The sequence below is a fragment of the Narcine bancroftii genome, chromosome 3 (genome assembly GCF_036971445.1).
Source record: "Narcine bancroftii isolate sNarBan1 chromosome 3, sNarBan1.hap1, whole genome shotgun sequence".
Classification (NCBI taxonomy): domain Eukaryota; kingdom Metazoa; phylum Chordata; class Chondrichthyes; order Torpediniformes; family Narcinidae; genus Narcine; species Narcine bancroftii.
In genome coordinates, this window is record NC_091471.1 from 78729195 (window position 1) to 78754909 (window position 25715).

At 46.3% G+C, this 25715-nt stretch overlaps 1 protein-coding gene across 4 annotated transcripts in view; it reads right to left on the reverse strand.

The window, feature by feature from the left end:
• Nucleotides 1-23556, reverse strand: part of mocs2 (molybdenum cofactor synthesis 2) — an 84300-nt gene extending 60744 nt beyond the window's left edge. For 2 of the 4 annotated variants that reach the window (XR_011353476.1, XR_011353475.1), the window contains exons 1-3: nucleotides 23223-23553; nucleotides 9297-9374; nucleotides 5221-5342 (exon numbers count right to left, since the gene is read on the reverse strand). Coding sequence is in view for 2 of the 4 variants with exons in the window: in XM_069924334.1 (XP_069780435.1) it covers nucleotides 5221-5342; nucleotides 9297-9374; nucleotides 23223-23366 (344 nt within the window). In the remaining 2 variants the exon portion in view is untranslated. Of the gene's footprint in view, nucleotides 1-5220; nucleotides 5343-9296; nucleotides 9375-23222 lie in introns of all 4 variants that reach the window. The other 2 variants (XM_069924334.1, XM_069924335.1) reach the window with 1 other exon arrangement.
• Between the last annotated feature and the right edge of the window lie 2159 nt (nucleotides 23557-25715).

Genomic DNA, 25715 nt, shown 5'->3' on the forward strand with positions numbered 1-25715 from the left:
ATACTTTAAATGCTGTCTGCCATAGGGCAGACAGTCGCCATGAGCGTTGCCCAGTGCCCCTAACAATAGGAGTAAGAAAAGCAAAAGAGAGTTCTTTCAGAGTCCTTGAGTGGGATTTGTCTCTATCACTCCTGCACAGACCCCAGTTTGATCTATAGGCAACCCGAGCTCCAGATGCAAACCTCCAATATGATCAGGAAGCTTTTAGTGCCCGAGGGTCTTCTGGAGTTCTTTTTGGTCTCATTCTTCAAATCCCAGTTCCAATACCTTTTTTCACCCAAAGATCCAGATTCCAGTAGTCCACAGTCTATGAGAGTCCTTTGACCTCAAGTCACCTGCAGCCTGTCTGGGTCCCTCAGCCGCTGAGCCCCTCACTGGCCTGCTGCCTTGGTCAACATACCATTGTATAGGCTCATTTGTTTTGCTTCTCCTTCTCAACAGTGGAAGTTCTTCAGATTTCTGGTGCTCAACGCCAGTCCACTGATCCCCCATAGACTGAAACCCCTCATGCCCGCTGCCCAGCACAGGTGCTGCCATCTTGGGCACAGACCTGCAGTTGCAGGATTTTACTTCCAAACACCTTTAACATCCAAAGCCTGTATGGAGCCTCCAGCATTAGGACTGGGCGGGTGAAATCTTTGAAACAGCCTCTATTCTCACAGATCCACACCAGCGGCAGCTCGCCATTACAGCAGCCCCACTATTATTTTTATGTTCCACCACAGGGAGGTCTTGCTACAATGTACAGGACTTGGGCAAGACTACACCTGGTGTAATGGGTTCATTATTTGAGGACAGATATATTTGCATTGGAGTGAATTCAGAGATGGTTGACCAAGTTAAATTCCTGGGTTAAAACATGCTAGTCTGCAGAATTGAAATAAAAACACAATGCTGCAATATGCAGCAGGTTAAACAGTGTACATTATATACAAAAATAAAGATACATACGCAACATTTTGGCCTTGAACCCAGTCAACCCAATAAAATGGTGGGGATGGGGGAAGGGCAACAAGAGGAGCACAGGCCCACAGACAGGAGGTAATAGATAGACAAAGGAGGGAGGGCACACCAGCAAACAGGGGGAGGGGGGATGGCTCTGAGAATGGAGAGAGAAGGGGGTTGGAGAGCTGGAGGAAAGAGGGTTTGGAAAGAGAGAGAGAACAGGGAGTGGGTGCAGATACTGGAGAAGTCAATGTCAATTCCATCCAGTTGGAGAGTGCCCAGATGGAAATATTATGAGTTGCACCTCGAATTTACGGGTGGCTTGGTTTGACAGTTCATGATGCCATGGGAAGACATGTCAGCACAAGAAAGGGGCGCAGAATTGAAATGCTTGGCCACTGGAAGATCCCTGTCGTTAATGCAGACAGAGCAAAGGTGCTCAGCAAAGTGATCTCCCAGTCTGCGACCACACTCCAATATACAAAAGACCACAACAGGAGCACCAAATGCAGTTGATAACTCCCCAGATTCATAAGTGAAGTGTTGTTTCACTTGGAAGGACTGTTTGGGGCCCTGAATGGTGGTGAGGGAGGAAGTGTGGACATAAATGTGACACTGTGGCTGCAAGGGAAGGTGCCAAAGGGGTGATAAGAGGGAAGGGATAAGTGGATGAGGGAATCACTGAGGAAGCAGTCCCTCTGAAGAAGGGAAGACGAGTCTCGTGATGTTGTAGGTGTCGGAAATTGCGGAGGGTAATGTGTTGGATGCAGAAGCTGGTGGGGTGGTAGGTAAAGACAAGAAGAATCCTGTTTCTGTTGCATTTAGGGGAAGAGGGGACCAGGGCAGTTGAGCGGGAAATGGAGAAAAGCCACGATTTTGGAAAAAGGAGGACAGCTCAGATGCTCTGAACTGGAAGACCTCATCTTGGGAGCAGATACGAATTGAGATAAAGGAATAGAATTCTTGCAGAGGACTGGGCATGAAAAAGGGTTGTCAAGTCAAGTCACCTTTATTTGTCATTCATACCATAATTACTAATGAGCTCATCCCAGGTGCATGAGGCAGCAATGATGAAGTTGTCAATGTAGTGGAGGAAGAGTTGAAGACCCTTGCCTGCGTAGGCTTGTAGCATGGATTTTTCCACAAAGCAGGCAAAAAGGCAGGTATAGCTGGGATCCACATGGGTATACTTGGCTACTCCTTGATTTAGAGAAAGTGGGATGAGTCAAAGGAGAAGCTATTGAGGTTGATAACCAGTTCTGCTAGGTAGAGGAGTGTGGTGGTGGAGGGGCACTGGTTAGGTCTCTTGTCAAGAAAGAAATAAAGAGCTTTTCAGCTTCTGTATGAGAGATGAAGGTGTAAATAGATTGGACATCCGTGATAATGAGGCGGGCAAGTGCAAGATTTTGGAAGTCATTGAAGAGACTTCATCCTGGGTGCTCTCGATCTTTTTTGAACAGATGGACAGCATATGAGGTATTATGGATACTGGTAGGGAAGTCTGCACCAGGAAGAAAAAAAATGGAATTGAGATAAGATGATACTCTTACAGTGGGGCAGAAGCATGCAGAAACATGGGTCTACCTAGATAATTGGGTTTATGTATTTTGGGTAGGAAGTAGAACTGAGCAATGCAGAGATGGGAAACAATGAAGTTGGAAGCCATGGGAGGGAGATGACCAGAAGTGATGAGGTTTAAGATGGTACTTGAGACGGTGGCTTCAAGTTCTTTGGTGGGGTCCTGTTGAAGGGGTAAATAAGAGGTGGTGTCTGAGAGCTGTCATCTGGCCTTAGCGAGGTAGAGGTCAGTGCAATAGACCACAACAGCACCATCCTTGTCTCCAGGTTTGATAGTGAAGTTTGGATGTGTGCAGAGAGTGAAGGGCAGAGCATTCAGAGTTGAGATTGGAATAAGAGATGGAAGTGATGAAGTTGAGACTTTTGATGTCTCGGCAGCAATTGGAAATAAAAAGATCGAGAGCGCCCAGGATGAAGTATCCAAGAGGAAGAAGAAGATTTAAAGTGGGAGAAGGGGTTTTCAGTAAGGGGTGGAGAATCCTGGTTCTGGAAGTGTCACGCTTTCAGAGACAACGGAAGAGTTAAGGATTGTGGCCCGCACAGAACTCATTAAGGTGTGGGCGAAAGGGAACAAAGGTGAAGCCTCTAGTGAGGCAAGAGCACTCCATCTCTGAGAGGGAAGATCCAAGCAAGGGACTTCTTGGATTGAAGGGATTGTCTAACAGTTAATAACAAAACCAGCTGGACCAACATTGATCAGACTTTCTAAGAATGGGATGTGATCTTGTTGAATTATATAAGATTCTGAAAGTAATTAACAGGTAAACTGCTATCAGGAAGTTTCCCCTCACAGTCCAAATTCAGGAATAGAAATCAATTTCAAAGTAATGAGTCATCTACATGAAACAGAGGTCCTAATGCAGGAAAATGGGATGAAAGTAGATGGTCAAAAAACTCCATGTACATATTGGGCCGAGGAGTCAGTTTCTATGCTGTTAAAATCTTTTCCTCTACAAAGAGGTCTTTCTTCTCATACAGATTATTGCAAATCTTTGTAATTCTCTATCCCAGAGCATTGTGAACCACACGGTTAGCATAGTGGCTAGTGTTACAGTGCCAGCAACCAGGGTTCAAATCCAACGCTGTTTGTATGTTTTCCCCATGTCTGCATGGGTTTCCTCCCACTGTTCAAAACAAAACTGGGATGTAAGTTAATTGGACGTAACTGGGCAGCATGAGGTTGTGGGCCGAAAGGGATTGTTATCGTGCTGTATGAATACATTTAAATTTAAAAATAATTGACTATATTCAAGGCTAAAACAAATTTCTTCAACTACAGTACAAGGAATTGAGCAAGAAAATGAAGTTGAGGCGAGTTCAGATCACCAGTTATCTTATTCATTCACGAATGACAACAGTGCTATGTGACCTACATGTGTCCTATTCTTAAATTGATAACACAGGAAAACGAAGATTTTTCTTCCTGAAAACTTTTGGTTGTATTTTATGGATTTTGAGTTGCTGATCAGAAAAATCACTTTAAAATTTGCCTATCACATACCATTTTTTAAAATATATATATAACCTATTTCTGTGATTTCCTATTATATTTGTCTATATATAGTTGTGTAATTTTTGATTTTTTTATGTCAAATTTGGGGGTTGACTTTTGCATGGGTCATACTTTTGACTGCGGTCAGTACCCGCGTCATTCAAGGTGTCGTGAGCTCAGATGGCCAGAACCAGGTGGTGAGTCCAACTTTGGGGCTGCCTGGGACTAGGTCAGAGTAGGGGCTGGGCTGTCGGGTGGCTCGGGCAAGGGTCTACGGGCAGGGCATTGGGAGCTCCGGTGAGAGGGCAGCCAAAGAGAGGATCTGCAGTCGAAGCATCGGAAGCTCCAGTGGGCGGGCAGCTGGGCACTGGGTGCTTGAATGGCCAGGTGGCCAGGGCAAGGGTTCGCAGTCAGGAGCTCAGATGGGCAGGCACTCGAGGCCAAAAAAAAGTGGGGTTCAACTATTGGTATCAATGAGTAAATGACTATCTACGGTAAATCTACTTCAAGCATACAAAACTATGAAGTGCAACATGTCATTGAAAATGTATTTTCTGCATTCACACTTGGACCTCTTTCCCGCTGATCTTGGTGCAGTCAGTGACGAACACGGTTGAAGGTTTCAACAGGACATTGCGACCATGGAAAAGCAGTACCATGGCCACTGGAATCCATCAATGCTGGCCAACTATTGTTGGACACTGACACAAGAGATGGAGTACAAAAGAAAATCAGCTGCGAAACATTTTTATGTCAGTTGATCTTACACAATGTGTCAACTAATTATGCAATTAAGCATGCTAAATTCAATAAAAGTTCATTTCATGTTTCTCAACTTCCTACCTGGTACGGCAAATTTGAAAGTATCTTTGTGTTCAGCCTGAAGTTGCTTATTATTATCGTCCATTTTTTAAGGAAGAAAACATTTTCAAAAAAATTGTCCAGTGAAATAATCCAATTTGAGATATTAGAAAAATGGAAAACATTGTCACTTAAAATCAAAAAGAAAATTGGTTGCACACCAACTTAGCATTATTAGGATTCTTTATTTTAGTTTAGGATGTTATATACAAATATTCCGAAAGTCAAAATAATAATAAAGCAGCCCTAGGAGAAGTTGAAAAGTCAAGAAATCAAGACCAAGATTAGTAACACCTCCTGGGCTAGAAATGCACATTCTTATAAAAAGTATCTAATTGCAGTACCTTGGATGTCTCTTAACAATTTCCTGCCATAGTTGCAAAGAGGTTAGTTGCTGTGGTACAGAAAGCACCTGGGAATGAATTCCTGACAGTTCAGCACTCTTGGCGAAATATAGCACTGTAACCTATTGGAAAAAGACAAACATTTAGTGTTGCAAAAGCACAATTACTCAACAAAGAAACATGAAACATTTTGAGTAGACAAAATAATAATGTGCTTAATTGGGGAAGGGCTCATTAGGATGGGATTAGGCAGGAACCAGAGAGAGTAAACTGGGAACAGATGTTCTCAGGGAAAAATACAGAAGTAATGTGGAAGATGTTTAGGGACCGCTTGCGTGAGGTTCCGGAGAGGTTTGCCCCACTGAGACAGGGAAAAGATGGTAGGATAAGGGACTTGTGGTTGACAAAAGAAATGAGACAGCTGGTTATGCGGAACATACAGAAGGTTAAGGAAGCAACAAAAAAAAAGGAAGGTCTCATGAGAATTCTATGGTAGCCAGGATGGAACTTAAGAAAGGACTTAGGAGAAATAGAAGGGGGCACAAGGAGGCCTTGGCAAGTCGTATTAATGAAAGCCTTAAGATGTTGTATACATGTGTGAAGAAAAGAAGGATGACACTACCAGTTGTGAAGAAGTATGGTCAAGGGAGGTCGAGGAGTGTCTGTAGGACTGCTTTGAAATGGTGGACTAGGACCTATTCAAAAGCTCATCCATAGATTCAAATGAATATGCAACAGGTGTCACCGACTTCATCAAGACCTTCATGAATGAGTGTGTGCCTATGTGCAAATATTGGGTGTTCCGCAACCAGAAAACATGGATGAATCAGAGAATTCGCAACTTGCTGAGGGCGAGAGCAAAGGCATTTAAGGCCAGAGAGTAGGATCTTTACAAGGAGTCCAGGCGGAAGGTCATCTCTGAGGCAAAGTAGCATTTCTGGAGGAAACTAGAGATATTACAGCCGACAAAGCGAGGGCAAACATTATAGATGACTAGGATCCTTCATCACTACCTGATGAGCTGAACCCCTTTTATGTCTGCTTTGAAAGAAGAATGAAACAGTGCCTATTAGAATCCCTGAATATGCTGAGGACCCAGTGATATCTGTCTCTGAGGACGACGTCAGAACATCATTCAAAAGGGTGAACCCTCACAAGGCATCAGGCCCTGATGGCGTACCTGGCAGGGTACTGTAAATCTGCTCCAACCAACTAGCCAGAGCGTTCACAGACATTTTCAACCTCATTGTGACAGTCAGAGGTTCCCACCTGCTTCAAAAGGACATTAATCATCCCGATACCCAAGAAGAGAAGAGTGAGTTGCCTCAACGACTTCCGCCCAATAGCACTAACTTCGACTTGATTAAATGCTTTGAGAGGCTGGTCATGGCCAGAATTAACACGTATCTAAGCAAAGATCTGGACCCACTGCAATTTTCCAATCATCACAATTGTTCCACAGCAGATGTAATACACTGGCTCTCCACTCAGCCATGGGTCACCTCGAAAACAGCAATTCGTCAACTACAGCTCGACCTTCATTGTTCTCTCAGTGCTGGTCAAGAAGCTGCAAACTTTGTACTCCACCTCTGCAACTATATCCTTGACTTTCCTCATCGGAGGACCACAGTCAATACAAATTGGAAACAACATCTCCTCTTCACTGATTACCCACACAGGTGCACCCCAGGAACGTGTGCTTAGCTCACTGCGCTACTCGTTATATATCCAAGACCATGTGGCCAGATACAATTCCAATGCCATCTACAAGTTTGCCGATGACACCACAATGGTAGGCAGAATCACAAACGCAATGAGGAAACGTACAGGAGGGAGACAGATCTGCTCGTTGAATGGTGTAATGACAACAACTCTGCACTCAACATCAGCAAAACCAAGGAGATGATTGTGGACTTCAGGAGGAAGTTGGGGGAATATGACCAAGCCCTCATTGAGGGCTCAGTAGTAGAGAGGGTCAAGAACTTCAAATTCCTGGGTGTGAACATCTCCAGTGATGTGTGCTGGAGCCTCCAATCTGCCTGAGGAGATTTGTAAGTCGCCGAAGACTCTCGTAAACTTGTACAGGTGCATTCTTAGTGGCATCACTGCTTGGTATGGAGGCACCAACTCTCAGGACAAGAATAAATTCCAGAGGATTACTAACTCTGCCTATGATATCACAGGCATCAGATTTCACTCCACTGAGGACTTCTACATGAAGCGGTGTCTTAAAAAAGCAGCCTCTTTTTTCAAGACCTTCACCATCCAGTCCATGCCCTCTTTATCTGTTACCATTGGGAAAAAGGTACAGGAGCCATCAGATTCTGGAGTAATCAATGAACCAAAGACACTGCTTTACTTTTCAAACACTATTATTTTTATTCTTTTACAGTTATAATATGAATGCTTGCATTATGACGCTGCCACAAAACACCAAATTTCATGATTTGTTCATGACAATAAATCCTGATTCTGAAGAATGAAAGTAAGGCCACTTAAAGATATGGGAGGCAAGCGTGTGCCTGGAGGCAGAGGAAGTAGAGGAGATTCTAAATGAATACTTTGCTTCAGTGTTCAACAGAGAGAGACCTTGGTCAATGTGAGGTCAGGATAGAACAAACTTAGATGCTGGAGCATGATGAGGTTAAGAAAAAGGAAATGCTGAATCTTCTTACTAACATTTGGATTGATAAATTCCTGGGACTGACTGCAGATTATGACAGGAAGAGATTGATGGGATGTTGGCAACAGGGGAGGCACTGGAGGATTGGAGAATGGCAAATATAGTCCCCTTGTTTAAAAAAGGAATAGCAAGAATCCTGGGAATTATAAACCAGCAAGCCTTAAGTCAATGGAGCACAAATTAAGGGAGAAGATTCTTAGGGAGAGGATTTATGAGCATTTAGATAAGTATAGCCTTCTCAGGGCAAGTCTGCACGGCTTTGTGAAAGGAAGTTCATTTCTCACAAGCCTAATTAGTTTTATGAAGAAGTAGTAGACTCACAGAGAGTGTGGAACAAGCTGCCAGCTGAAAGTGGTGAATGTGGGCTCAATGTTCACATTTAAGAAAAAATTGGACGGGAACATTGATGGAAGGGGTAGGGATGGCAATGGACTAGGTGCAGGTCAGTGGGACTAGGCAGTATAATATTTTGGCAGAGACTAGAAGGATGGGTCAGTAAGTTTGCAGATGGCATGGTTGGAGATACTGTAGAAGGCTGCCAGAGATTAGAACAGGATATAGACACGATTCAGAGTTGGACAGAAAAGTGGCAGATGGAGTTCAATCTGGATGAGTGATTTTGGAAAGTGAACTTGAAGGGAGAGCACCTGGTTATTGGCAGGATTCTTAGCAGTATGGAAAAACAGAAAGACATTGTGGACCAAATCCACAGATCTCACAAGGTTGCCATGCAGGATAATAGGGTAGTTACAAAGGCTTATGGTATGTAGGCCTTCATTAGTTAGGGGAATTAAGCTCAAGAGTTGAAAGGCAATGTTGCAGCTCCTAAAACTGTGGTTGGGCCATACATTGAATATTGTGTTCATTTCTGGTCACCTTAATACAGGAAGAATAAGGAGGCCATGGATGAGGTGCAGAGAAGATTTACAAGGATGAAGGCACAGAGATTACTGGATGCCTGGAATGCATTGCCAGGGATGGTAGTGGAGGCTGATACAATAGGAACATTAAAAAGACTTTTAGACAGATATATAGATACAGGAAAAATAGGTTATGGGTGTGAGGTATGGAAGGTTTAGTTTGTTGAACAAGTTTATACATGGTGCCCTCCATAAAGTTTGGGAAAATACACTTTTTCCTTTTATTTGACCCTATGCTCCACAGTTTTAAATCTGTAATCAAACAATTTACATTTGATTTAAGTGCACGTTGCAAATTTTATTCAAAGTTATTTATATTCTGTACATTTTGGTTTGACCATGCAGCAATTACAGCACTACCCTAATGTTTGGGACATTTGGCTTCATAGGTGTTAGTGATTACTCAGGTATGTTTAATTACTTCATTGGTGCAGATATAAGAGAGCTAGGCTTGCTTCTAGGCTTTTGATCACCTTTGGAGTCTGTAGTTGCCATTTTTCAACACGAGGACCAGAGTTGTGCCAATGAAAGTCAAAGGAGCCATAATGAGGCTGAAAAATAAGAATAAAACAGAAAAAGACATTGCCCAAACCTTAGGATTACCAAAATCAACTGTTTGGAACATCATTAATAAGAAAGAGCATCCTGGTGAGCTCAGTGATCACAAACCTCCACCGCTAATGACAGTCTGTCCAACAGTTCAGAAACAGTCTTCAGTAGGCAGGTTTGAATGTGTCAATGTCTACTGTTTACAGAGACTTCACGAACAAAATTGCATTGGCTACACTGTAAGATGCAAACCACTAGCTAGCCACATAAACAGGATGGCCAGATTACAGTTTGCCAAGAAGTATTTAAAAGAGCTGCAAAATTCTGGAAAAAATGTCTTGTGGATAGATGATCCCAAGATTAACCCATATCAGAATGATGACAAGAGCCAAGTGTGGAGGCGTAAAGGAATTCCACCTCATCTGTGAAACATGGTGGTGGCGTTGTTATGGCCTGGGAATATATGGCTGCCACAGGTACTTGCACACTTATCTTCACTGTTGATGCCAATAGCAAAATGAATTCAGAGGGTCTCAAGTTCAAGCAAGTGCCTCCAAACTTATTGGACGAAGCTTCATCCTTCAGCAATGATTCAAAACAAACTGCTAAAACAGTGGTTTCCAAACATTTTCTTTCCACTCACATGCCACCTTAAGTAATCCCCCACTAATCACAGAGGACCTATGGCATAGCGATTACTTAAGGTGGCATGTGAGTGGAAAGAAAATGTTTGAAAACCACTGTGCAAGAGCAACAAAGGAATTTTCAAAGCTAAAAACTGGAAAATTCTTGAATGGCCAAGTCAGTCACCTAAAGTAAACACAATTGAGCATGTTTTCCATATGACAAAGAGAAAACTTAAAGGGACAAGCCCCAGAAGCACACAGGAGCTGAAGATGGCTGAAGTAGAGGCTCGCCAGAGCATTACTAGAGAAGATACTCAGCACCTTGTGATGTCCATGAATCACAGACTTCAAGCAGTCATTGTATGCAAGGGATATTCACCAAAGTTTTAAACATAACTAATATCAATACCATTGCTATGTCCCAAATATTATGGTGCCCTGAAATGAGGGAACTATATGTAAAAAGTGCTGTAATTTCTACATAGTCAAACCAAAATGTATAGAAATAACCATGAATAAAATCTGGAAATTAAACTTTAATCACATGTGAATTGTTTGATTACAAACTTAAAACTTCAGAGCACAGGGGCATATAAAGGAAAAAAGTGTTTTTGTCCCAAACATTATGGAGGGCACAAAATCTGGAAATTAAACTTTAATCACATGTGAATTGTTTGATTACAAACTTAAAACTTCAGAGCACAGGGGCATATAAAGGAAAAAAGTGTTTTTATCCCAAACATTACGGAGGGCACTGTAGGTCAACATAACATCGTGGACCTGAAATGTGCTAAAATGTTTTGTGAAACACTTATTTCCATATTTTCAACAAAAAATACTGCAACTCACATTGGTATTTCAAGTCTGGAATTAAATTATTTATATATTGTAAAATACAACTCAAAATATTAATTTTATTAGAAACATATTTTCAGCATTTAATGCAAGAATTCTAATATAATGTTTATGCAAGAAAAGTGGCCCAAAACTACAACTGCCATCTATTAATGTATATTATCTGTGAGATGCATGTTTCCATCTGAGTTGAAGCATTATTGTCTCCTGCTAATGCAGCAGAGGTTCACACAAGTGTTAACAACATGATCAGAGCTTCATGCATAAATAGATTCAAGCTTTGTGAGAATAGGTGAGTATATTCCAGCCTGAATTATATTATAGAAATAAGAAAGCCATTTTAAACTTGGAAAAGTAAAATATGCTGAACGGTTCTATTCAAACATTAATCAAATAACAATCTACTGAATGTCACTTCACAGTACAAAAGCAACATTTTAGTTCAACATGAAAGTACAGATGCTGGAATCTTGAACAAAGATTTGCTGAGGAGCTCAGCAGGTCGGAGAACATCCACGGGTAGAAATTATTAACCTGTGGTGGCTCACCACAAGGCAGGCGAACTGGTCCCGCTTGTAAGCCACGCGGCGGGGCAGCTGGCCGAAATAGCACCGTCGGGGGTTTTCCCTTCCTTCTAGTTCGGGGCTCAGAAACCCGCGCTTGGGGACCATGTGATGCTCGGGTGACGTCAGCGCCCTCCAGCGCGGTTCTCAGCCAGGTCCGGGCTGGGAGTATAAGTGCAGCACAGCAGCCTGCAATAAACTAGTCTGCTCACTGAGCTCAACCCGTCTGGTTGTGTGTGTTATTGCAGGAGCAGTGTAGCCGCTGCTAAAATTGGTGACTCTGACTGGTTCAAATGTCTTTGAACCCATCATGAGCGAGCCTGGGATTAGTGCTATAGCCGTGAAACTGCCTGAATTCTGAGTTCAGGAGCCGGAGACCTGGTTCGGACTCACAGAGGCTCAGTTACGACAGACCAAATTCTACCATGTGGTCGCTACCCTGGACCAGACCACCACCAGATGCGTGCTGCACCTCGTTCAGCACCCACTCACCAAAGACAAATACGAGACCATCAAGCGAGTGCTTACCAGATCCCTCGGAATATCCAGACACCAGCATGCCGCTCGGATGCTACACCTCGACGCCCTAGAGGACAGGTCCCCAATGGAGCTGATGGACAAGATGCTCGCGCTCATGGGTGACCACACCAACTGCCCACTCTTCGAGCGCATTTTCCTCGACCATATGCCCAGGGACATCCAGAGAGCTTCACTGAAGAGAAAGTGACCCAGAAGGCCCAAGAGCTATTGCTCGCACGATTCCCAGAGGGCTCAGCGGTCCAGCAGGTCATGAGGCATGGGCACGACGATGCCAAGTCCTCCCCTAGCGCTGTGGTAGAGCATCTGGTCCCTGCAGGGGCCCCCAAGAGCATAACCAAGGCCACAACATCTGATCCAGGCCTCTGCTTCTACCACCAGCGCTGGGGAGCCAAGGCTCGGAAGTGTCGTCAGCCCTTCTCGTTCCAGGGAAACGACCAGGCTGGCCACTATTAATGGCTGCGGTGGCTGGCCAGGGACACAGCCTCCTCTACCTACGGGACTCAGTCAGCGGCCGACAGTTCCTCATTGACACTGGAGCCCAGATCAGCGTCATCCCGGACATGGCCGTCGAGTCCAGGAACCAACCTCATGGACCTCCCTTCTTTGTAGCCAACGCAACAGCAATCTGGACGTGTGGAGACAAGACAGTCCACTTCCAGATCGGCCAATGGAATTTCACGTGGAGGTTCACCATCTCTTCCCTCCCAAATGCCATCTTGGGTGCAGACTTCCTCCTCACACACGGGCTTCTGGTGGACATTCGAGGTTGGCGCCTGGTGGACGCTCGTACCTTGCAGGCCGTTCGCCTCCCACTCGGAGCAACCGCAGATGGCCATGATCAGTATGCCCAGAGATGAGTTCCAGCGAATCCTGGACAAGTTCCCGACACTCCTCAAGCCACAGTTCTCCACTACCTCGCCAAGCCATGGGGTGTTCCATCACATCCCACCCAGTGCCCATCGGTTCATGCCAAGGCACGCCAGCTCCCGCCTGACAAGCTCCAGGAGGCGAAGGAGGAGTTTTCGCACCTATTGGAACTGGGGATCATTCGGCGGTCTGACAGCCCGAGGACCTCGCCGCTCCACCTAGTTCCGAAAGCCTCCGGCAGCTGGCATCCCTGCAGAGACTATCGACGGCTCAACGAGGCAACCATCTCTAACTGTTACACCATCCCTCACATCCAAGACTTTACGGCCAACCTGCACGGTGCAAGGGTTTTCTCCAAGGTTGACCTGGTGCGCAGATATCACCAGATCCTGGTGCACCCTGAGGACATACCCAAAATGGTCATCATCACCCCCTTTGGCTTGTTCGAATTCCTGCACATGCCGTTCGGGCTCAAGAATGCCACTCAGACCTTCCAGCACCTCATGGACTCTGTGAGCAGGGACTTGGATTTCGTCTTTATTTATTTGGACGACATCCTCGGCGCCAGAAAGGACCGGGCGCAACGTAAGGCCCACCTACATCACTTTTTCTCTCGGCTGGTCGATTTCCCCTTACCATCAACCCTGCCAAGTGCCAGTTCGGGAAAGAGTCCATGCAGTTCCTGGGCCATACCACCACGCCCACCGCTGCAAAGGTCACCGCTATCAGGGAGTTCCCACACCTGGACAACCTCAAGGGGCTGCAGGAGTTTGCGGGTATGGTCAACTTTTACAACTGCTTCATTCCGTGAGCGGCGCGCATCATGCAGCCGCTATTCGCCCTCATCGCAGCCAAGCACAAAATGCTTGCTTGGAACCCAGAAGCCTGCACCACATTAGAGGCCACCGAGGATGCCCTCGTGAAGGCCACCATGCTCGCACACCCGCACACCGACCTGCATTTGTCACTCTCTGTTGATGCCTCTGCCACAGCCATTGATGTCGTCCTAGAGCAGCAGGTGAATGGACATTGGAAGCCGCTGGCATTCTTCAGCCGCCTGCTCTGCCCACCAGAACACAAGTATAGTGCCTTCGACCACGAGTTACTGGACATGTACCTGGCAGTGCGGCATTTCAACTATTGTTTGGAGAGGAGGACTTTTACCATCTTCACTGACCACAAACCCCTCACCCAGGTCCTCGCAATGGCAGAGGATCCCTGGTCGGCCCGCCAGCAGCGTCACCTCTCCTTCATGTCGGAGTTTACCACCGACATTTGGCACAAGGCGGGGAAGGACAATGTGGTTGCCAATGCACTCTCACAACCGGCCATCTGCGCGCTGACACCCGGCCTCGAATTCAACCAGCTCGCCCGGGACCAGGAAGCTGATGAGGAGACAAGTGTCTTCAAGACCGCTATCATGGGCCTGCGGTTCCAAGATCTCCCGACTCCAAGCAGCAAAGGCACCATCCTGTGCGATATCTCCATGGGCACCCCGCGCCAGTGGTTCCACATCAGTGGCGCAGACAGGTCTTCCGTCTCATCCACGACCTTTCTCATCCGTCCATCAGGTTCACGGTCCGGATGGTGGCAGAATGGTTCATATGGCATGGGCTGCGGAAGCAGATCGCGGGCTGGGCCAGAACATGCACCCATTACCAGACGTCCAAGGTGCACAGGCACACCAGGGCATCCGTACAGGTGTTCGAGCACGTCCGGGAACGGTTCAACCACATTCACATGGACATCGTCGGGCCCTTACCCGTTTCCCGGAGCAACCATTACCTGTTTAGGATGGTGAACCGCACCACTCGATGGCCCGAGGTGATCCCGATGCTAGTCGCCTCCACCAACTCCTGCACCCGAGCAATGTTGCATGGTTGGGTCGCCCGGTTCAGCATCCCGGGTCACCTCACCAGTGATCGGGCCACCCAGTTCACATCTGCGCTCTGGGCACAGCTCACCAACAGGTTGGGGATCCAGCTACTCCGCACCATGGCCTACCACCCGCAGGCCAATGGACTGGTCGAATGTCTGCACCGTCACATTAAGTCGGCACTCATGGCCCGCCTCACCGGTCCTGACTGGGCGGACGAACTGCCTTGGGTGCTCCTGGGCATCCGCACCACTCCCAAGGAAGATCTGCAGGTGTCATCAGCTACGCTGGTCTATGGTGCGCCGCTGGCACTTCCTGGTGAGTTCGTTAATGCACCTCACAATCCCCAGCGGTCGCCGCACAAACTTCTTCCTCACCTCAGGGTACACTTGGACTCATTCAGACCCCCACCACTGATCAGGCGTGGCACCCGCCCATCTCACGTTCATAGCGAACTGCTTTCCGCGGAGTACATTTTCGTTCAGCGGGGCCCGACCACAGCACCTCTGCAGCAAACGTACGAGGGGCCATACAGGGTTGTACAGCATTCCGGCTCTACATTGACACTGATCATTGGCGGCAGGCGGGAGCTGTTTACCGTGGACAGGCTGAAGCCAGCGCACCTCAATCCCACTGAGCCCGTAGTCGTAGCCCAGCCCAAGAAGCGAGGCCGCCCGGCGAAAAAGGACATTGGCGCCGGTTCTGGGGGTGGCTGTGTGGCAGCTCACCACTAGACAGGCGAACTGGCCCCACTTGTAAGTCATGCGGCGGGGCAGCCGGCCAAAATGACGCGGTCGTGGGTTTTCCCTTCCTTCCAACATGGGGCTCAGAAGCCCATGCTGGGGGACCACGTGACGCCCAGGTGACGTCAGCGCCCTCCAGCGCGGTTCTCAGCCAGGTCCGGGCTGGGAGTATAAGTGCAGCCCAGCAGCCTGCAATAAACTAGTCTGCTCACTGAGCTCAACCCGTCTGGTTGTGTGTGTGTTCTTTCAAGAGCAGTGTAGCTGCCGCTACAAGATCAATATTTTGAGACAAAACTCAGAATAGCTGAAATTACATACATAAAAGGACAAAGAAACTTCTATGGGCCAAGTTCGTTTCCCCCTTTATATGTGCAGTGAATTGGGATTCACCGGTAGCGTGTTATGCTTATGGTTGCTCCACCCCCATCTGCTCACTCCACCCTGGTTTCCTGCCTAAACCCAGAATCCTTCTGAAGACCACTGTGAAACCCTGCCCATAGTTATAAGCTATAAGTTATAAGTTTGTTCTCCCTCCAGTCATGAGAGCTTTTATTCACGCTACAATTTTATTAGCTTATTCCCTAAACGATGGAAGCGCTACTCAAGCCAGGTATGCTACTAATAGACCCTCTGTCCCCCGACGTAGCTGAGGAGTTCACATACTGGCTAGACTGCTTCCAAGCCTACCTGAATGCAACCAGAGATATCTTCCACACCAATGAACTCAGGAGGTCCGCACTCATTTCAAGGGTAGGAATGAAAAGATATGCAGTCATCAGGGACTGCACTACATATGACACTGCCACCAAGGCGTTGAAGGCTAGGGACCTGAAGTCGCAAAACAAGGTCCTAGCGAGGCACCAACTCGCTCTACGTCACCAAACGCCAAGAGGGACCATCGATGTCTACCTGCTGGATCTGTGGATCCTTGCCAAGAAGTGCAGGTATGAAGCGGCTACGGGCTGCGTTTGTGAGGAAGAGCAGATCCAGGACACTCTTGTTGCGGGGGTCCACTCGAGGTACATGAGGTAATGACTGCTCAAATCTGGAAAGAAGGACCCGGCTAGCCAAATTGAACTGGCCAAATCATTAGAACAGGCCAAGCTCGAGAACAACGACCTTGAAGCCAACGAGCTCGCTCACCCAGGTGATTCCTTCCAAGGACCAGATGATCCCGCGACCCCAGCCCTAATGGCTGCAGTTTCCCATGCTAGGGAGTGCTTTTTCTGCGGCAAGATCCAGCATCCCCAATCTTGTTGCCCAGCAAAAGACTCAGTGTGTTCCAGCAGTGGCAAGAAAGGGCATTGGGCAAGGGTTTGCCATACAAAGGGAAGTCCGTGGCCTCTAACACTCCCAGATCAGATTGCAGCCCCAAGCCATCTGCCCCAAATTCACCCGAACCCACTTGCTGCGCTACATGCCGACGGAGGGTGGCAGTGGTAGTGAGGAAACAGCGTGAAAAGGCTTGGCAGTCAACTTGCCGTGACCTAAATTAAACTCGGCGCCATCATAGTCAGAGGAGGAAGAAGGACGGCCATCTTGTTGCACCATGAGGTCAATGCTATCTGTATTTACTTGATGAATTGTGTACTTTGGTGTTGTTGGGTCTAGACTTCCTATGCCACCTTAAAAGCATGACCTTGGAGTATTCTGGTTCCCTCCTCCCGAAACAGTTTGGAACAGAGGGCCCCTAAGATTAGAATCCACATGCAGACTCTACACACTGAATATCGACTCCCCCCACCTCTCTTCTCGAATCTATCCTCGGACTGCAAACTTATTGCTACCAAGAGCAGGAGGTACAGCACAGCAGACCGAGATTTCATAAAGTCTGACACACAACGTCTGCTTGACGACGGTATGATCAAACCTAGAACCAACCTGTGGAGAGTGCAAGTAGTAGTGGTAAAAGGAGAATACAAGTCCAGGCTAGTAATTGACTATAGCCAAACAATTAATTAGTACACACTCCTGGACACATAACCCCTCCCTCGAATTTCAGGCATGGTGAATGATATTGCACAGTATCAGGTCTATTCGACTATCAACCTGAAAGCTGCTTATCATCAGCTGCCAATGTGTTCTGAGGACCGTCCATATACGGCATTTGAGGCTAACGATCATCTCTATCAATTCCCGAGGGTCCTTTTCGTATCACTAACGGGGTTTCTATCTTCCAGAGGCAGATGGACAGAATGGTAGTTGAGTATGGGTTGAAGATACCTTCCCCTACCTTGATAATGTCACCATCTGTGGCCACACCTTGGAAGATCATGACGCCAACCTCCAGAGTTTTCTCCATGTGGCAAAAGCCCTGAACCTCACTTATAACTCTGACAAGTGCGTGTTCAGGACTAATCGTCTGGCTATTCTTGGCTACATGGTGGAGAATGGCATATTGGCCCCGTTCCCAGAACTACAAAGGCTTTGAGGAGATGCCTGGTTTTTTTCTCATATTATGCCCAGTGGATCCCTCATATGCTGATAAGGTTCACCCTCTCTTAAAAGCCACTAATTTCCCCCTCTCGGCTAAAGCCCAAACGGCTTTTAACTACCTCAGAAATTACATTGCGAAAGCCGCCATGCTCGCTGTGGATGAGAATGCATCTTTCCAAGTAGAAAGCGGCACTTCGGTCGTAGCCCTGGCCACTACTCTCAACCAAGCAGGCAGGCCAGTTGCATTTTTTTATTAGACATTACAAGGCCATGAGCTCTGGAACCCATCTGTGGAAAAGAAGGCACAAGCCATTATAGAAGCTGCATTCATGTTTAATGTCAAGAGGGGCAAAATCAAGAATGACAAGATCACTAAGTGGAGGATCAAGCTCTCCACCTACAATTATGACATTGCCTATCAGCCAGGAGCTCTTAATGACCATCCAGATGCCTTATCCAGAGGAAGCTGTGCCTCTGCACACACACCAGCCAACTACAGTCTCTGCATAGAGCTCTGCTATCCAGGGGTTATCCGCTGTAAGGTAAAACATCATGAGATGGGAATGTACAGGGCTGTAACAAGATGTAAATGCATCCTTGTACTTACAAGATAAGAGAGACATTGATGGATTGAGAGGCAGGAAGCTAGCAGGGAAAGGATAGCAACAGTTTTAGTCATTGGACAAGTAATGATATGATGATGTTCTAAGCATGTATCCAAAGGTATAAAAAATCACCATTTTGCTGATAACGGCAGAATGCATTCTCCGACTAACCTGGTTGGTCGCAAGTGTTACAATCCGGTAATAAAGAACAAAGAACCCTGATTTCGACTCAGCCTGGTGTTTGTCTCACTCATTCATGAACAAAGCAGACCTAACACCGCATGGCTCATTTTGTCAAGGCCCTACTACATGGAAGATGTCAGAGAAATGACCAGGTCTTGCCAGGTCTGAGTGGAGTACAAGCTGCACTTCTACCGCCCCACAAAGGCTCACCTCATCAAGTCATCCAGACCCTTTGAATGGCTCAGTATCAATTTTAAGGGACCCCTCCCCTCCATGAATGGGAAAACTTTCTTCCTCTCTCTCATTGATGAGTACTCCCGCTTCCTGTTCACCATTCCATGTCCAGACACATCCACTTCGTCAGTCATAAAGGCCCAAGAGTCCATTTTCGCCCTGTTCGGGTATCCCAGCTATATTCATAGTGACAGGGGGTCAGCCTTTAGGAGTGATGAGCTACGTCAGTACCAGCTGGAGAGGGGCATCGCATCCAGCAGGACTACTAGCTACAACGCCCGGGGGAACAGGCAGGTTGAAAAGGAGAACGCCACAGTCTGGAAGGCTATCAAACTGGCCCTGAAGTCAAAAGGCTGGCAGGAAGTCATCCCTATGGTGCTCCATTCCATCCGGTCGCTACTACGTACCACAACCAACACTACACCTTACAAGCTCCTATTCAATTTTGAAAGAAGGTCAGCATCAGGAACTCCCAACCTGGTCCAGTCCTTCTCAGGAAGCACGCGAGGAGAAGCAAGACCAATCTCCTGGTGGAAAGGGTGAAACTGCTCAATGTCAATCCCACATATGCCTATACGGAGTACCCGGATAGCAGGGAGGACATCGTCAGGGACCTGGCACCCGCCGGACAAAGGGTCCATTGCCTCAAGTGCCCTGCGAGACACTGAGCTCATTCTCTCCACCCCCAGTCAGAGCCTCAGGGGATTCTGGTCAGAAAGAAAGTGCATCCCCCTCCACATATGAGCCAGAGACCCAGCCTGCTTCTCCTCCTTCACAAGGGGACCAGGAGACCCAAGGAAACAAGGCCCTCCCAGTGCCAAGGCGCTCCACCAGAATCTCCAGGCCCCTGGACCACTTAAATCTGGAAATTTGGAAATTACTGTATATTATTCAATTTTTTTTCTGATCCCATTTTCTCTGTCTTCATTCACAGACCCTAAATTCTGCAGGAAGGGGTGAATGCAGTGAACTAGGATTCACTGGTAGTGTGTTGTGCTGATGGCTGGCTCAACTCCCATCTGCTCACATATTACCCTGGTTTCCCGCCTAAACCCAGAACCCTTCAGAAGACTACTGTGAAACCCCACCCATTGTTATAAGTTAATAACAGTGAATGTTCTGCCTCCAGTTGTGAGAGCTTTTATTCGCGCTGCAATATGTGCACTGTAATTTCACCTATTCTATCTAGTTTTAATAAACATTGCTGTCTGACCTGCCGAGCTCCCCCACCAATTCTCTGTCTACTCAACATTTTAGTCCATTTTATATCCAGGGAGTAAATACCAATTCTACGCATAAAATTCAACTGCATTTAAAACTGTAAAATACAAGCTTCTTTTAATCATTAACTATTTTCTACAGGATTCCACCCCCGCCACAACCTTTGAATTTACATGAAAGGCCCTAAATTTTGGCCTTCCCTGCCTCCCAATCTTTCTATCTTTAGACCAGACTTTCTACAACTAGCCTTAATACCCTCACTCCCTCAAAGTGAAACAATTTTAATTTTGTTTGTTAATCCTGTTACCCCATTTATGTGATACAAAATAAATTGCTGTTTACAAGGAAAAGTTAACATCTATGTATCTTTTAGAAGTAGGCAGTGCAGTATATAATTACAGCTGACAGCTTAAGATAACTTTTTGATAAGGTCCCGCATGGTAAGCTGGTTAAGTAAAAAGTATCTGACACATTGTAAAATTGGTTTCAAAATTAGCTTGGTGGTGGTTGATTAATATTTTTGACTGGAAATCTGAAACAAGGAATTGGCACTAGGATCTTTGCTAATGGTTTGAATAAGAATTTAAATATAATTGATAAGTCTGAAGATGACACTAAAAATCAAAAGTTGCAATCATAAAGAAGGTTATCCAAGGATACAGGAGAATAATAATCAGCTAGAAAGTTGGGCAGAGCAGAAACAGATGGAATTAATTCAGACAAATGTGAGATAAGCACTTTGGGAGGTTAATTTCTGGTAGGATGTACAAGGTAAATGGCAGGGACCTTAGATGTGTTGAACTACAGAGAGTAACTCCCAAGGTCCCTATATTAGGTGCAAGTCCAAAGCTCCCTGAAAGTGGCAACACAGGTGAATAGAGTAGTGAGAAATGATCTGTGTAGTTGCCTTCTTAAGCAGAGGCATTGAATATATGAGTCGGGACTTCATGTTGCACTGATACAAAATATGTTAATGTGAAACCACACTCAGTTCTGCTCACCTCATTATGGGAAAGATGTGAAAACTATGGAGAGGATGCAGAGGAGATTTATCAGGATGTTGCATGGATTGGAAACTAGGTCTTATGAAGCAAAGTTAACAAAGATAGGGCTATTCTTTTTGGATCAAAGAAGGGTGAGAGGTAACTTAATGGAGGTTTACAAGATTATGAGAAGCATAAAGTACACAGCACCTTTTTTCTAGAGCAAACATCTGTGGAAAGTGAAGAGAGGCAAATTTAGGGGAGACTTCAGGGGTGCTCTTTTTTATACACACACAGAGTTGTGGGTGCCTAGAATACATTGCCAGGGGTGTTAGTGGAGCGTGGATCAATAAGGGCATTTAAGAGACTCTTAACCATATGGATGAATGGAAAATAGAGGGTTATAAGGTGGGAAAGGAATCATTTTTTGGAGGGTAGGTATATATGGGTAGGTACACTATTGTGAGCCAAAGGCCCTGTACTGTGCTATAATCTTCTAAGTTCCACTGATTCGACTGCACTTAATATACAGTTTTTGTTATCACACTACTAGAAGGACATTGTTTAGAAGGGATTCACCACAATGTTGACTGGAACAGAGTGCTGCAGCTATTAGGAGAGATTGGATGGGGTGGATTTATGCTCACTGGATTGTGGGAGGCCAAAGGGTGACCACTTGGGACACAGATAGGATAATCAGTCAAAAATGGTTTCCGACGGAAGATGAGTCCAAAACCAGAGGGCACAGATTTAGGATGAAAGGTGAGAGGGGAGATCTGATGAGTACATTTTTCCCCACACAGAGAGTGGTGAATGTCTGAATCAACCACCCAAAGGAGGTATAGAGGCAGATACAATTAAAATATTTAAAAGACATTTGGACATGTACTTGGATGGGAAAAGCATTTAGAGATATGGGCCTATTGTAGATAAATGGAATTAGCAGTCAGCAGGGATAAAATGGGCCAAGAGGTCATTTTTGTGATATACATTTCTTTGATTCCGTATCTGTATTTCTTTGGTGTTTAGAAACTCAATGACGAGGTACAGCAAAATGTTCCAAAAATTGGAAAGAAATAATTGTCCTGTAAATTTTGTTCAACACAGATGTATTCTGAATCTATTATACAGGTTATTTTATGATCCAGAGACCCGATTATTGTTAGAACTTTTATTTGTAACTTTACAAAAAACATTTTAATTTCTCCAATTTTCCCTCACAGCTAAACAAATTGAAAATTCAGCTATTTACCATATAACTTCTAACATTATTACATTTTTTTGAGAAAAGCTGATGCAGCCACCCGGGACGGAGCGAGGCACCCACCCGGGACGGAGCGAGGCACCCACCCGGGACGGAGCGAGGCACCCACCCGGGACGGAGCGAGGCACCCACCCGGGACGGAGCGAGGCACCCACCCGGGACGGAGCGAGGCACCCACCCGGGACGGAGCGAGGCACCCACCCGGGACGGAGCGAGGCACCCACCCGGGACGGAGCGAGGCACCCACCCGGGACGGAGCGAGGCACCCACCCGGGACGGAGCGAGGCACCCACCCGGGACGGAGCGAGGCACCCACCCGGGACGGAGCGAGGCACCCACCCGGGACGGAGCGAGGCACCCACCCGGGACGGAGCGAGGCACCCACCCGGGACGGAGCGAGGCACCCACCCGGGACGGAGCGAGGCACCCACCCGGGACGGAGCGAGGCACCCACCCGGGACGGAGCGAGGCACCCACCCGGGACGGAGCGAGGCACCCACCCGGGACGGAGCGAGGCACCCACCCGGGACGGAGCGAGGCACCCACCCGGGACGGAGCGAGGCACCCACCCGGGACGGAGCGAGGCAGCCACCCGGGACGGAGGGAGGCACTCACCCGGGACGGAGCGAGGCACCCACCCGGGACGGAGCGAGGCAGCCACCCGGGACGGAGCGAGGCAGCCACCCGGGACAGAGCGAGGCAGCTCCGCACGGCTCACAAATCCAGCGCCGGGCTGAAGTCGGCTGCACGGCCTCAGCTCCAGCGTCGCGGGCAGAGAGAGAGAGAGGACGAGATGGTGTGAGTCGGCTCACGGCCCGGGGTGTGTGGGTGGATGGCGGGGTCTCGGGGCCTACCTGGGAGCTCATCTGAAGGCCGGGAAAAGAGTGAGGGGTGGCCGAGTGACCGCGCCTCCTGCTCGCGTCGCTGCAACAAGCCTCAAACAAGCGGCTTCGGGGCACGTTCCCAAATGTGCGTCCAAAGCCCGTGCCTCCTTGCATACGATTAATTTGTAAATAAACACTCCCACTGCACTGGTCTCAGATGCCACAGCATCTAAAGAACATCGAAGCCAACTTTTGCAATGTATGTCAGTCAAGAGCAACGAACCCCTGATCAAAGAGTGTGTTTACTGCGTGCCCTCTCCATTTGGTGCACGTTATTTGCCCAGAGTCTACACAAGGCAAGCCGTGAACGGGGCGCGGACTGGGGGGGGGGGGGGTGATCACAGGCTGCGGCGAATGGTAGACCAGTGTAGCCGCCTCGACAACCCTCCTTCCCACTTTTGTTCTGGCTTTTCAAGCTCTTCTTGATCTTATTTATTTTCCAGCTCTTCTGTGCTGTTTTAAACCATGGTGACCTGAGGAACAGAGGGTGAGTGTTAGCGAGCAGTAGACACAGCGACCAGACACCAGCCATGATGTGCACTGGCAAGAGGATCTGCAGCCCAAATATTCTTGGACACTTCCCCCCAGAGAGTTAGAAAAACTCCTCGGCAGTAAACCACCTTAAAGTGTAGGAACAGAATTTGTTCATTCGTGAGCAGGAAAGGGCTTTGGTAAATACTAGAGCGCATCGGATGCCCCCCCAAAGTTCCTCAACATGGTTATCCAACTGCACGAAAACCAACAAGGTCGGGTCAGATACAGCAATGAGCTCTCTGAACCTTTCTCCATTAACAATGGCGTGAAGCAAGGCTGTGTTCTCGCACAAACCCTCTTTTCAATCTTCTTCAGCATGATGCTGAACCAAGCCATGAAAGACCCCAACAATGAAGACGCTGTTTACATCCGGTACCGCACGGATGGCAGTCTCTTCAATCTGAGGCGCCTGCAAGCTCACACCAAGACACAAGAGAAACTTGTCCGTGAACTACTCTTTGCAGACGATGCCGCTTTAGTTGCCCATTCAGAGCCAGCTCATCAGCGCTTGACGTCCTGTTTTGCGGAAACTGCCAAAATGTTTGGACTGGAAGTCAGCTTTTTTTTTATTTTTTATTTTTCACACCATAAATCACATTAGCCATGATACACACTTTTTCTTTTTCACACATATACAGTGACTTTTTCTCCCCCCCCCTCCCTCCTCCCAAGCCACCCCCCACCCCCCCCCCCATCCATTTTAGGTATACAATCTAGGTTACATTAAACCAGTCAGACAATGTTGTCATTCAACAAAAATACACCAGAAATTCTATTGAGTCCATTCTTTTCTTTCCTTCTCCTTCCATCAACTTAGGTAATGATTGTCCTCTGTAGGTTTTCGCTATTGTATTTAATGTAAGGCTCCCATATTTGTTCGAATATTTCAATATTATTTCTTAAACTATATGTAATTTTTTCTAATGGAATACATTTATTCATTTCTATATACCATTGTTGTATTTTCAGATTATCTTCCAATTTTCAGGTTGACATAATACATTTTTTTGCTACGGCTAGAGCTATCTTAACAAATCTTTTTTGTGCATCCTCCAAATCAATTCCAAATTCTTTGTTTTTTATGTTACTTAGGAGAAAGATCTCTGGATTCTTTGGTATATTGTTTTCTGTTATTTTATTTAATATCTGATTGAGATCATCCCAAAATTTTTCTACTTTCTCACATGTCCAGATTGCATGAATTGTTGTTCCCATTTCTTTTTTACATCGAAAACATCTATCAGATACTGTTGGGTCCCATTTATTTAACTTTTGAGGTGTAATGTATAGTCTGTGTAACCAGTTATATTGTATCATACGTAGCCTCGTATTTATTGTATTTCTCATCGTTCCAGAACATAATTTCTCCCATGTTTCCTTTTTTATCTTTATATTTAAATCTTGTTCCCATTTTTGTTTAGTTTTACCATTTGTTTCCTCATTCTCCTTTTCTTGCAGTTTAATATACATATTTGTTATAAATCTTTTGATCAACATTGTATCTGTAATCACATATTCAAGGTTACTTCCCTCTAGCAAACTCACATTGCTTCCTAATTTATCCTTCAAGTAGGATCTCAGTTGGTAATATGCCAGCGCTGTATCTCCAGTTATATTGTACTTATCTCTCATTTGTTCAAAGGATAAGAATCTACTTCCTGAAAAACAATTTTCTATTCTTTTAATCCCTTTTTTTTCCCATTCTCTAAAGGAAAGGTTATTTATTGTAAAAGGGAGTAACTTATTTTGCGTCAATATTAGTTTTGGAAATTGATAATTTGTTTTATTTCTTTCTACATGAATCTTCTTCCAAATATTGAGGAGATGATGTAATACTGGAGAAGTTCTATGTTGTACCAATTTTTCATCCCATTTATATAATATGTGTTCAGGTATCTTTTCCCCTATTTTATCTAATTCTAATCTCGT